The sequence below is a fragment of the Homarus americanus genome, unplaced genomic scaffold (genome assembly GCF_018991925.1).
Source record: "Homarus americanus isolate GMGI-L3 unplaced genomic scaffold, GMGI_Hamer_2.0 scaffold47790, whole genome shotgun sequence".
Lineage (NCBI taxonomy): Eukaryota > Metazoa > Arthropoda > Malacostraca > Decapoda > Nephropidae > Homarus > Homarus americanus.
In genome coordinates this window covers 560,793-575,385 of record NW_024747575.1, presented here as the reverse complement: position 1 = coordinate 575,385, position 14,593 = coordinate 560,793, and the positions used below count along the sequence as shown (strand labels likewise).

Here is a 14,593-nt window from a genome sequence, read left to right as displayed (position 1 = left end):
ACAGTGACCCTGGGTGTGCACAGTGACCCTGGGTGTGCACAGTGACCCTGGGTGTGCACAGTGACCTCTTGGTAGGCTGGTGGTGGAAGGTGGCGTCGACTCTACTATATATAATCATACCATGTGGTCTCTCTCTCTCTCTCCTCCTCCTCCTCCCTCCTCCCTCCCTCCCCTCCCCTCCTCTCCTCGGATCAACCTCCCCTGTGCCAACTTGTCAATCACTCTTCTTGCCACCACCCTAACCTCGCTACTACCTCTCCTCGCTACTACCTCTCCTCGCTACTACCTCTCCTTGCTACTGCCCCTGCCTCGCTACTGCCCCTGCCTCGCTACTGCCCCTGCCTCGCTACTGCTCCTCTTTGGCACCACTTCTCCTTACCAATTAAATAACACAAGGAAAGGGAAGGGGGGTGGGAAGGGGAGGGGAGAGGTGGAAAGGAAGGGGTGAAGGAAGGAGGTTAGGGAAGAAGGAAAGAAGGAAAGGGAGGAAGAGAAGGGGGAAGGGAAAAAGGGAAGAGAGGGAAAGGGGTTGTATCTTCCCGCTGGTAAAAATCTCAAGGGGTGACTACTATAAACAGTGTCATACTTCCTCCACTTCCCCCCACCCTAAGTGTCTCTAAATTCACAGCAGTTCCATTTCCCCCGTTGCTGGAAGTTTAGCTCACACACACACACACACACACACACACACACACACACACACACACAGGAGGAAGTTAAAGAGCTATATATTACAAGGAGCTAAATATTATTACTACTACTGGGTAGTGAGAATGCGAGGGTTTTTAAGTGTTAAGTGTTAGTGTTAAGTATTTCAAGTGTTGTAAGTGTTTTGAGTGGTAGTGTTGCGAGTGTTAGTTATTTGAGTGCTAAATGTAAGTGTTACGGTTTTGAGTTTCTAACCTAACCTAACTTAACACTAACCTAACTTAACAGTAAGCTAACTTAACACTAACCTAACTTAACACTAACCTAACTTAACAGTAACCTACCCTAACACTAACCTACCCGTCTCAAGACTTCAGATCCTTGGCCCCGAGAGGCACTTCTCTGGGGGGTGAGTGTCTGTTGGCCACACTATCAGGGGTTGTAATGGCAGGGTAGAGAAATTCCTGAATCAGAAGTCTTTTACGGTTCAATGGGGCGGAATAGTCATAGTTGTTGCACACCCTTGCAATACGCGATAAAAATGTTGCACTTAAGTTCAACCCGCGCTATTGTTCCGGTAAGTGCAATGCTTCACAATATTCCACCAATGATGATTAACATAGGAACTTTGTTGATGACTTTACTGATTTGGCTTTAACCTAACCTAACCTAACCTAACCTAACCTAACCTAACCTAACCCAACCTAACCCAACCTTGCACAGACTCTAAATTAACATAATGATCAAATAAAGTTAACGAGTGGACCCTACACTGGCTGGGGCCGCTAACACTACAACCAGTGTTATCTTTGGCATTGGTTATCCTCGGAATTAATCACCACTGAAATAATTTGGGCTTCCCCCCCTCCCCCTCCCCCTCCATGAGGAAGATGACTTTACCCCTTGAGTACAATTTAATCGTACATAAGGGATTACGTTAACGTACTCAACGGTTTAAGTCATAGTATTCAAGGGGTTATCTAATCGTACTCAAAGGGTTAAGGTATAATCACTGGACTAATTAATTGTACTCAAGGTGTTAACAACGTACTGAAGGGAATAATTAACGTAAGTAGGTGTGTGTGTGTGTGTGTGTGTGTGTGTGTGTGTGTGTGTGAGCTAGACGCACACACCATGTAAGTAACTTGGAAAATAAGTATTGAAAGAAATATTTTGATATTTACCAAACTTTTATTTACTTTCTTCATTGTGACCGAAATTTAGTATTGGTGAAATATTTAATTTCGTATCTTCCATTTTACTTACACACACACACACACACACACACACACACACACACACACACACACACACACTATCTCTCCCTCTCTCAGGTAGGTAGGTTGAGGGAAGCGACGGAAGGAGGGAGGAAGGAAAACAAGCAAGAAACTACTCTCATAATATCACCACAGAAAATAGCAAGAGCTGAGGAGGACAGGAGGAGGAAGAGAGAAGATAGGAGGAGGACAAGAGGAGGAGGAGGAGGATTGAGGACAGGAGGAAGAGATGGAGAAGGAAGAGAAGACGAGTAGGGAGGAGTAGCAAGAGAAGGAAGAGAAGAAGGAAAAGAAGGAAGATGAGGACAGGAAGAAGATATGGAGTAGGAAGAGAAGACGAGTAGGAGGGGTAGTAAGAGAAGGAAGAAAAGGAAGAGAAGGAAGATGAGGAGGACAGGAGAAGTAAGACAAAAGGAAGAGATGGAGAAGGAAGACGAAAAGGAAGAGAAGGAAGAGAAGGAAGAGAAGGAAGAGAAATAAGAAGGAAGAAGATGAGGAGGACAGGAGGAGTAAGACAGAAGGAAGAGATGGAGAAGGAAGACGAGAAGGAAGAGAAGGAAGAAAAGGAAGAGAAATAAGAAGGAAGATGAGGAGGACAGGAGGTAGCAGCATCATGTTTAAGCCAGTATTACACACCGGGGTCAGCTTTAAGTTCATTGTTGGTGTTGCTGTAATGGATGTGTTAAGTGAAGGAGCTGAGGGGGGGGGGCGAGGGGGGAGAGAGGTCTTGGAGGGTGTGAGAGGAAGGAGGAAAGGAGGAAAAGGAGAAAAAGGAAGGGATGTAAGGGGAAGTGAAGAGAGAAGGAGGAAGGAGGAGAGGGTCAAGAGGTCCAGTGACGTCTATTGTTCACTCATGACCTGGCTGGCTGGTAGGTAGGTAGGTAGGTAAGGAAAAAACCCAAGAAGAATGAGTGAATGAACAATAACTACGAGAGAGGGAACATAAAGATTGGCAGATGTGGCAGAGGGGGAATAAATGAGGGAAGAGGGAGAGATGAGGAATGAAACACAGGGAGAGAAGAAAGACGAATGAAAGAGAGAACAAAACGGAGGAGAGAGAAGATTAATAAAAGAGGGAAGAGGTAGAGGAATAAATGAGAGAGAGAGAGAGAGAGAGAGAGAGAAACAAAAGCAACAACAAAAACAAGGGTCAATAACTAACAAATACAACAACGAAGATCAAAGTAGGTGTAGACGAAACAACAAACAAACAAATCTAGTAAATCCATCAACTACAATACTAAAAAAAAAGTTACCAATCAAGCGATAACCAACACGAGCATTAATAACATTTACCCTCAACTCTTGGTATTCTGAGTTCTCGCTTGAGGGTGGGAAAGGAGGAGGAGGAGGAGGAGGAGGAGGAGGGGTAAGGAGGAAGAAGAGGGTGTAGAATGAAGGTGTAGGAGAAGGAGAGTGTAGGAAGAGAAGGAGGGTGATAGGAGGAGAGCATAGGAGGAGGAGGAGGGGAGAGAGTGTGAGTTACGTAAGGGAAAAGAAAATCCGCGCACAGTTCCTTAAGATCGATGTTTATTTACATCAAAAAACGCGCGAATGAAAAAAACACAAACCTTATTTACCTACTATATAAACATCGCAAACCCTCTAATAAAACATAGAAGGAATAAATATACAAAGAACACAAAGAAAGGAGAGATAGAAAGGAATAGAAGAGGTAAAAAAAATCTGGTTGGGTCGTGAGTTGTGGTGGTGGTGGTGGTTGTTGGGTGGAAGAGAGAGGGCGTCCCGTTGCCATGGTGCGAGACGGCCCTCATGTGTACAGTACACCATTGATTATTATTATCGATATTGAGAAGCAGGACTTGTATAATGGCCCGCTTGTAGCCACTTGTTTATTTTCATTATTGATTTATTTTTGTACACCTGTCGATTATTTTCTAGTATTATTAATTTTTTACCTGTCGAAGCCTACTAAACGAGTGACCACCTTGATATTAACCTGACTTGACCTAACCTAATACTAATGTAACTTAACCTGACTTGACTTAACCTAATCTAACCTAACCTACCCTAACCTCACCTGACCTAATCCTATCTTAACCAGACGTAACCTAATCTAACCTGACCTAATGTTTTCCTTCTCCACACACACACACGAGGAAGCCCCCTAGCAGCACCTTCAGTAACCAGTGCTGAGGACATATCGTAAGTCGCTTTACGGGGTATTGTGACGCTTCCCGGAAAGGTCGCCCTAATTGTATATTAATGTGGGTGATTTGCTTAAACATCCAAGCACTGACAGGACCCCGCAACCACACGGCGCCGCACCGATAATAGTCACTAACTTGGGAGCTCTCATGTATATTAATGTGGGTGATTTGCTTAAACATCCAAGCACTGACAGGACCCCGCAACCACACGGCGCCGCACCGATAATAGTCACTAACTTGGGAGCTCTCATAACACCGGTTATATCCGCTACCGCAACTACCCGCTGTCGGCACCGCCAAATACCCACTGTCAACTCCCTCTCTCCTGCCCCCTCTCTCTCTCATTTAGGTAGATAACTATGACACAACAAATATCTCACAATCAATATATTCTAATGCCGGTTAATTGTGGTGAGAGAGAGAGAGAATAGCAGACATAAAAGACATCTTTACGCATCTAAAAATTCTACGTTGATTTCATTACCAGTTTAGCCAAAATCATAAATAATTCCCATTTCCCCAACCACCCCCACCTAAACACAGCCACAGTGATTACACACACACACACACACACACACACACACACACACACACACACACACACACACACACACAGGAAGGCCACAAGGGAAGCCTCATGGTGCAGTATATACACCAGCAGGACCCTGCCCAGATTGGGCACATCAGTCCCCCGACAGGGCGGCATGAGTACCTTCTTAGCTTATCAAAATAACATTTCTGGGGGAGTAAGCAGGGCACATAATAGGCGTGGCTGTTAGCCAGGCTCAGGAGGGGCACTAACAGCTTGATGGAGGGCGTGCCAGTCCTTCTCATGGGAGAGGGGACGAGGGAGCACTACAGCCCTCTCATGGGCATGTGCTTTGGTGAGAAAGGTGGGAAGAATTGAAAGGAAGGGGAAGGGGGGAGGAGGGGGATGGGATGAGGTGATGTTGGGGATGTTGAGGAATGGGGTGGAGTGGATGAGAGGCTGGATGAAGTATTGTAGAGAGAGGGTTGGGGAAGAAGGGGTCGCTTGGGTGGGGGGTGGAGAGGAACCTGGGGATAAGCTCCTTGGGGAGGGATAAGGTGGTGTTAGGGATGGATTGGATGAGGAGGGACAGACGGAGGGAAATAGGAAGGGTAGACGGTGATGATAGAGGGAAGTAGGGAGGGAGTGGAGGGAAGGGCTCACTCAACAGTACCCGCGGTTAAGCTATAATATATGGCTCTCTTCTACACTAAGGACTAAAGGCTGTCAGGGGATATATGTTTATTTTTTTTATCAATTCTCACCAAACTCCGATACAGATTGATGACGTCACTTATACCACCAGCTGAACAGTCGATGCTAATACTATCTATCTATATATCTATCTGTCTGTCTGTCTGTCTGTCTGTCTGCTTCCTATTGGGTAAAGAGCGTGAGACTATAGCGGCCGGCCACTCAGAGAGCATATACCCCACACAACCACGTGGGTAGGAGTGTTTGTAAACAAAGCTCCCGGACCACGGCAACCACACGGCTTTTTAAAAGACCTCGTTTAAGGGAAGAAGCCAAAGGTAAACAAAAGCATCGATTAATTATTAATGAAGAAATACGAAAAGTTATGTAAATTCATTCTAAAAATGTCAATAATTTTAATAAAAGACAAAACAGCGCAAATAATCATGGAACAAAAATATTCAGTATCAGTTAACAAAACCAGAAGATTAATTGACAGTAGATTTAAATATTTACTAAAACATTACCTTACCTAACCTAATGCTAGCTTACCTACCTTGCGCACATCTGCTAATTACCTTTCTTACCTGCCCTACTTACCTACCTGGCTTACCTACCTTTTAATGGATTGTTCATTGTTCAAGTCATTAGCTGGGTTTCCTCGGGAGGCGACCAGGCTAGAGACTGCCCCCCCCCCCCTCATGACCCATTGTGCACGACTAACAATTGCAGAGGAGTGAATGTGTGTGTGTGTGTGTGTGTGTGTGTGTGTGTGATACATTATAAACCCACATTAACACATTTACTCGCTTTAGTTCTCGCTATTAATTACCTGTTGTTTATACCTGTGTATTAAATTAATTAACTCTCCCGGCTACACCTGCGTTATATGTTCTTTAGTCTTGATAACACTTATACATCTGTTCCATACCTGCCGTTCATTGATTACAGCACCTTATTCATATCTGTCATTGATTAGAGTCACACACCTGTTCCATACTCACCATTGTTTACAATACCACACACATGTTCCATACCTGCCATTGTTTACAGCACCACACACACCTGTTCCATACCTGCCATTGTTTACAGCACCACACACCTGTCACATATCAACAATTCTGTGTTAGAGTGTTACGGTTTAGAGTGCTACGGTTTAATGTGTTACGGTTTAATGTGTTACGGTTTAGAGTGTTACGGTTTAATGTGTTACGGTTTAGAGTGTTACAACAAAGTGTTACAATTAATTTTTAAAGTTTTGCTCGACATAATATAGTCTGATAGATTTTAATTTGGCGGGCCGTGGTACTTGTGCTGGTTGTGGTGGTGGTTGTGGTAGTAGTTGTGGTAGTGGTGGTAGTTATGGTAGTAGTTGTGGTGGTAGTGGTAATGGTGGTTGATGTATACAGCTACTGTAATGTATTGGTGTACTAAAATAAAATATATAGTTTATTTACAACTTTTATTATAAAGATAAACGGCCCAACACCCTACTCCACCACTTGAGTACTTCCACCTCCTCCACCTCCTCCTTCTCCTCTTTCAACAGCACCACACACATCACAAGAGTGGCGAGGGTGAACATAGATTAGTTGTCTATCTCCTCTTCCTCTTCTCTTTGAGGCAAACCAATAGCATGTGATGTTCCTCAAACAGTATGATATCGTCCACGTGCCACTCCTTCTCCACAGCGAGAGAGGACGATTCTCTCCCCCACTTAGCGAAACTAATAGTTGACTAGAGTTTATTGCTCTTGTTCTGCACCCCAAGATGTGACTCGGTGCGGACAAGGTCAAGGAGAGGCGATATTTTCATTCGGTTTTTACAAAGTACTTTTGGTGCTACGCCACTTAAACCACACCGAACATGTGTTTGTCGTGATCCCCTCCAGAGGGATAACCTTTCCAGACGGAACAGTGTACGACCCTTCCACCCGCCCGTCACAGATTTTCACCCAACCATGTATTACGAGTGGTGTAGTGAACATGTAGTACTAGTATGTGCTCCCTCCCCACACTCACCCCCCCCACTCCACCCCACCTCCACACACAGCCCCCCCCACACTCAGCCCCCACACTCAGCCCCCCCACACTCAGCCAGGACTGTAGATAGACCGATTGTATAAGAAATATGTATACAACAGTTGATGTATACAGGTACTGTACTGTTGTGGTGGTAGTAGTTGTGGTGACCCAGGAGAGTGAGTCATGGTCTCCGTAGATGAGCCGTGTGAAAAACTGCGCCCATCTGCCTCTGATGCGCACCATTTATAACCCAGCCCATGCCCACACCACCTCCCTCCTTACGCCGCCCACACACCCTATCGTTTCTTCCTGCTCACACGCCCACGATGCATCAGGCCGCCTATAAATACAATCTATACACAACGCCGCCCACACGCCCGCCCGCCAGACACATTCTTAAAGTACACTTCTGTGGTTGCGTCCATAAAGTACTATAGCAACGGTACAATGGTACAATGCACAGGTACACTGGGACAATATACAGGTACATTAACACTCCTGTTCCCTGAATAATTATACGAACAGTTAATACACTTGATTAATTGTGTGTGTGTGTGTGAGAGAGAGAGAGAGAGAGAGAGAGAGAGAGAGACGCCCCACTAATTACACTCAGACTAAGTAAAGTGCAAAATGTGTGTGGGATTCATATAAATGTTAATGTGAGGCTGTGCTGGCCGGGGGGGGGTGGACCCTGAGAGAGAGAGAGTGAGAGAAGAGAAAAGGTAGGGGGAGAATGGAAGGATGGGAGAGGTGAGGGAGGGGAGAGAATGGTAGAGGTAAGGGAGAAGGAAGGAGAAGGGAGAGAATGGTACAGGTAGGGGGGGTTATGGAAGGATGGGAGGGGTAGATGGGAGATGAAAGGTTTGATGATCAGGTATTCAGATACAATAACACACACACACACACACACACGCGCGCGCGCGCGCGCGCGTCCCACCTCTGCATCCTGAATTGACGCTCAATTTACTGTATAAACAAACAGATCCTACGAGCGGACGGAAGGACGGACAGACGGACGGAAGGACGGACAGACGAACGGGAGGGGAGGTAAGAGAGGGAGAGTGAGGGAGTAAGGTAGAGTGAGAGTGAGGAAGATGAAGTGAGATAGAAAGGTGAGAGAGAGTGAGAGAGAGTGAGGGAGAGTTAGACAGATCCAGCCTCACTATAGCGGACCTGGTAATGAAATTATTCAGTGCATATATTTCTGGTGGCCTGGGACCTGCCTGGGACCTGCCTGGGACCTGCTTCAGTAATTACCATCGCCAGAGTTAATGTATAATACTGTCAAATAAAGAGTTACCCCATTGTGAAGTAATAAACCATTTAAAATTAATTTGTTTACACCCTCAATAAAAGAGCATTGGCCGAACACAGCTGACCTGGAGAACCTGATACATGTGAATGAAATCTGGGGACCTAGTACCTGGGAATATTGACCTGGGAGAACTAATACCTGTGAATATATGTACCTGAAGAACCTAGTACCTGTGAATATTGACCTGGGAGACCTAGTACCTGTAAATAAATACACTTGGGGACTGATTACCTGTGAAATATGGACGTGTGGAACCTTGTACCTCTATACCCGTGAAATTATCAAAATCACCGACAGAGGGAACCCGGTACGTGTGAACTGTAAACAAAGACTTGATGAGCTGGTCCCAGATTTATAGTTAATGGTAATGTAAAAAAAAATTCCCCAGGATGGAGACGCGAGGATGAATCTGATTCGTTCACTCTAAACCACGACGCGAGGATAACGTAACGAGTGCAATGACGTCAGGAATTCACTCAGACGACGTCAATAAAAAATACGTTGTTCTGGCATGTCTCACGTCTTCATCTACGACACAACGATGACGTCAACACTCACACCTCAACGACGAAGATAAAACACACAAATTAAAGCTCATATCCTTAACCACGATACAACCACGACCACCAGTGGCGTCAAAACTACACCACCCTGACCCCCCCCTTAAAGAATTCTTCCCGCATCTCAAGTTAACCCCCCCCCCCATAAAAAAACAGCAGAGATAAGACAAGCATGTTTGAGTGTTGGCAGCAGCGAGGCGAATATTATAAGTGGAGGTGCTAAAACAGAGACTCACCGTGCGCCGAGAAACAAGCTAACGTCATAACCATTATTAAAGGAATTTTAACACATTAACGGGTCTTTAAGCGTCGTTAATGTGTATGTTAAATTACCTAACAACCACTAAGAAGTAAGAACAGATTATATACACGCCATTCTCTCTCTCTATCCTCCCTCCCTCACCCTATCTCCTCTTGGTAGAGTTAATCCCAGAATAAACCACATCCTTCTAAAATATATATAAACGTTTTAAAATACAATGTCATTTCCTTCTCAAACACATAACACGATTCCTGGTGGGAGATGTGACAGCTAACGCCCAGGATGTGAGAGTGAGATGTGGCTGTCTGTCTAGGAAGGGTGGAAATTTTTACACCCGGTTCATAAGTGTTCTGAATTATGGGTTTGTTTACATTTTTCAAGTCTCAGTTGGACCGGGTTCCCTTCAGAAACAAATTCGAATTGATGTTGTTTATTGTTTGAGTGTGAGGGAATATTTCTAACAACAGCCTCTAAGACTGAGTTATGTTGCTACAATTTTATTAACCCTTTGAGTACGATGATTTAACCACTTGAGTACGACAATTTAACCCTTAAGTATTGATGATGATGATGATGATGATAATAAATAATAATAATAATAATAAATAATAATAATAATAATAATAATAATAATAATAATGCCAACACAAACTCTACGGGAAAACACCGCCCCATTACAGTACACACACACACACACACACACACACACACACACACCCTTAACTTACGTAGTGAAGACATGATGTAAAGTATGAGAAGATAAAAGAGTAACAACAAATAAAGTAAACGAGAAATAAATAAAATAAAGTCAAAATAGTGTAAAAATGTAACTAAAAATAAAAATATAACCGAAAAATAAAGGAATAACAATAACCAAAGAAAAGACCAACAGGAAAAAACAGGAAGAATGAATCAAAAGGCAAAACAAAATAGAAGGAGTAAGAAGAAAAAGCAGAAACAAGACGAACACACACACACGTAAGGTCTCACCATAACTCACGCCCACTGAGGTCTTTCCCCGATAACCACTAAGTATTCTCTAACATTCTTATACTGTATATATTTCCTCGTAGGCGAAGACGTGAGAGAAAAAGCCCTAACCTAACCTAACTAACCAAACTTAACTTTAACCTAACCTAACCTAACTTTAACCAAACTTAACTTTAACCTCACCTAACCTAACCTAACCTAACTAACCTAACCTAACTTTAACCAAACTTAACTTTAACCTAACCTAACCTAACCTAACCTAAGCTAACCTAACCTAACCTAACCTAAGCTAACCTAACCTAAAACACCAATAAAAAAATGACGCCTAAATAAAAATATATTCTATATCAAGTAAACTTTTTTTTCGTAAGATTGTTTGAGAATGTGGACACCTGAGGACACCTGCGGACACCTGAGGACACCTGAGGACACCTGAGGACACCTGTGGACACCTGAGGACACCTGTGGACACCTGTGGACACCTGCGGACACCTGAGGACACAACAAGACTTATTGGATCACAACTTTTTTTCTCAGTAGGATGCAGGAGTGAGTCTGTTGTTTACTAGTGAAAGGACCCGCCAGGGGGTGAGTGAGTGCCACCATGGGCCAGGGAGTGAGTGAGTGCCACCATGGGCCAGGGAGTGAGTGAGTGCCACCATGGGCCAGGGAGTGAGTGAGTGCCACCATGGGCCAGGGAGTGAGTGAGTGCCACCATGTGGGAGTGAGGGGTGCCACCACCATGGGCCAGGGTGAGTGAGTGCCACCATGGGCCAGGGGTAGTGAGTGCCTGCATGGGCCAGGGAGTGAGTGGTGCCACCACTGGGCCAGGGGTGAGTGGAGTGCCACCATGGGCCAGGGGTGAGTGAGTGCCAGTGCCAGGGTGAATGAATGCCACCATGGGCCAGGGAGGGTGATGAGTGCCACCATGGGCAGGGAGTGAGTGAGTGCCACCATGGGTGGGGTGAGTGGAGGTGCCACCATGCAGGGGAGTGGTGGGGTGCCAGGGCCAGGGTGGTGAGTGCCACCATGGGCCAGGGGTGAGTGAGTGAGTGCCACCATGGGTCAGGGTGATGAGTGCCACCATGGGCAGGGGCAGGTAAGTGCACCATGGGAGGGGAGTGGTGGTGCCTGTGGGCCAGTGAGTGCCACCATGGGCCAGGGGAGTGGTGGTGCCAGGGCCAGGAGTGAGTGAGTGCCACCATGGGCCAGGGGTGAGTGGTGAGTGCCACCATGGGCCAGGGGTGAGTGAGTGCCACCATGGGCCAGGGAGTGAGTGAGAGTGCCACCATGGGTCAGGGAGTACAGTGAGTGCCACCATGGGTCAGGGTGAGTGAGTGCCACCATGGGTCAGGAGTAGTGAGTGCCACCATGGGTCCAGGGAGTGAGTGGGGAGTGCCAGGGTCAGGGGAGTGAGTGGGGATGTGGTCAGAGGAGCAGTGGGTGCCACCATGGGCCAGGTGAGTGGGTACACCATGGGCCGGGGGTGAGTGAGTGCCACCATGGGCCAGGGGTGAGTGGAGTGCCACCATGGGCCAGGGGTGAGTGAGTGCCACCATGGGTCAGGGGTGAGTGGAAATTGCCACCATGGGGGAGAGTGAGTGGAGTGCCACCATGGGCCAGGGTGAGTGAGGTGCCACCATGGGCCAGGGGTGAGTGAGTGCCACCACCATGGGTCAGGGGTGAGTGAGTGCCACCATGGGTCAGGGTGAGTGAGTGCCACCATGGGCCAGGGGTGAGTGGGGGTGGTGGGTGCAGGCCACCATGGGCCAGGGCCAGGGTGAGTGGAGTGCACCATGGGTGCCACCATGGGTCAGGGAGTGAGTGAGTGCCACCATGGGTCAGGGGTGAGTGAGTGCCACCATGGGCCAGGGGAGTGAGTGGAGTGCCACCATGGGCCAGGGGTGAGTGGTGCCTGGGTCAGGGTGAGTGCCACCATGGGCCAGGGGTGAGTGGAAGAGTGCCTGTGGGTCAGGGAGGGGAAGTGACCATGGGTCAGGGTGAATGTGCCACCATGGGCCAGGGGGGGTGAGTGAGTGCCAGTGCCACCATGGGCCAGGGGTGGTGGGCACCATGGGTCCTGGGAGTGGTGGAGTGCCACCATGGGCCAGGGAGGTGTGGTACCACCATGGGCCAGGGGTGGTGAGTGCCACCATGGGCCAGGGGAGTGATGGGAGTGCCACCGTGGGTGGGGAGTGAGTGGTACCACCATGGGCCAGGGCCAGGGAGTGATGGGCCACCATGGGCAGGGGTGCCACCATGGGCCAGGGTGAGTGAGTGCCACCACCATGGGTCAGGGAGTGAGTGAAGTGCCACCATGGGTGCCACCATGGGCCAGGGGGTGGTGGAGTGCCAGGGGGGGTGGTGAGTGCCACCATGGGTCAGGAGTGAGTGAGTGCCACCATGGGCCAGGGGTGGTGAGGTGCCACCATGGGCCAGGGGTGAGTGCCACCATGGGCAGGGTGAGTGGTGCCACCATGGGCCAGGGTGAGTGAGTGCCACCATGGGTCAGGGGGTGAATGAATGCCACCATGGGCCAGGGCAGTGAGTAAGATGCCACCATGGGCCAGGGGTGAATGGTGCCACGATCACCTGAGGGACCATAAAAATACCTGGCAGGCGTATCTGATGAGACCCATATACACCCTTCTCCACCCCATACATACAACACCCATCCATTTCCTCTCAAACCTCATAGATATTAAATGTAACTCTAGCTCCTTCAACCAGAAGCTTTTAAACTCGATATAAAAAAAAAACATGAAACTATTAAAAAAAATAACCTAACCATATCGTGCATACTGGGACATCCGGGTCAGCATTCTTAAAGGTTCGTTCGTTAAGTTAATATGTTTCTTCTCTTAGCCACACTTGAGTGAATTTAATTATGTTACGGTACAAAAAAAAAGGTAATTAAAATGGCGAGTTATTTTATTCATGTTAAGAAGATAAAATTACAGTAGGTTAGGTTAGGTTAGGTTGAATGAATGTTTCAACATAGATTCTACTGCATTATGAACGTTTTAAAGCTGTCTTTATCAGTCCGTCCAAGATGTTGCATCTCTGGGGATAACAACTTTTAACATCTTTCATATACCTGTCTTCTCCTGCCTGACTTCCCTATCTTCCCCTACCATCACCTGCCACCACCTTCACCTACCTCCACCTATCTTCCCCACCATCACCTGCCACCACCTGCCTTCACCTACACTCCACCTATCCTGCCCTACCACCACCTGCCACCATCACCTGCCTGCACCTACGTCTCCCTATCTTCCCCTACCATCACTACTGCCCTATCTTCACCTGTGTAACACATGACTCACGAAATTGCACCAAAAAGATAAAATGAAAAAAAAAGTCACCGGTATAAAAAAAAAACCCAGCTAAGCTCAGATCAGTTATATATAGCGGGGTCGAGGGTTCCCACACACACACACCCGCTAAGGTGCACCTCAACTTACCTGTGCAACACCTGGGGGCGAGAACTTTAAAAAAAATCGTAAATTGTTTGTTTTATTTAAGAGAACGAGATAATGTACGAGTTAACGATACAGTCTCAAGAGTAATTTGATGATATTTAAGCTGTTATATATTGTGTGTTTTGAGGGTTAGGTTAGAAATACCCATACAATGAGTGAACTAGAGACTCTTTGGGAGCAGGTGAGTGCTATCCACTCAACCACCGCACCTAAGCTGGCCTGGGACCGACATACATAGGTTATTAATACAAGCGAGATATAATTAATGAAGATAACAAACAATAGATAACAAGAACAACAACACCTTGTCTTAACTGATAACAATAAGAGATTAAAAATAACACACAATATAGTCAGAAATAAAAATAAGCGTGTGTGTGTATTATGTTATTACCAGATATTTTACACACACACACACCTACACACACACACACACACACACACACACACACACACACACAACACACACACACACACACACACACACACACACACACACACACATGCATTATATACCCAAGACACAAAGTTGTTTCATGTCTCGGTCTGGATATATTTAATTTATTAATGGCATCCCAAGAGGTAAGACTATTGGCTTCATGCTGATGCGCGACCTGCAGCGTCCTGCGACCTGCGGCCTCC

The 14,593-nt window shown here is 46.6% G+C and overlaps 1 protein-coding gene across 1 annotated transcript; it reads right to left on the bottom strand.

Moving 5' to 3' along the window:
- Positions 1 to 10,816: 10,816 nt before the first annotated feature.
- Positions 10,817 to 12,948, bottom strand: LOC121879649 (foot protein 1 variant 2-like). Its single transcript, XM_042386329.1, is given in 5 exon segments — positions 10,817 to 10,961; positions 11,702 to 11,785; positions 11,917 to 11,985; positions 11,987 to 12,139; positions 12,845 to 12,948. Coding segments are annotated over 5 exon segments (555 nt in total).
- Between the last annotated feature and the right edge of the window lie 1,645 nt (positions 12,949 to 14,593).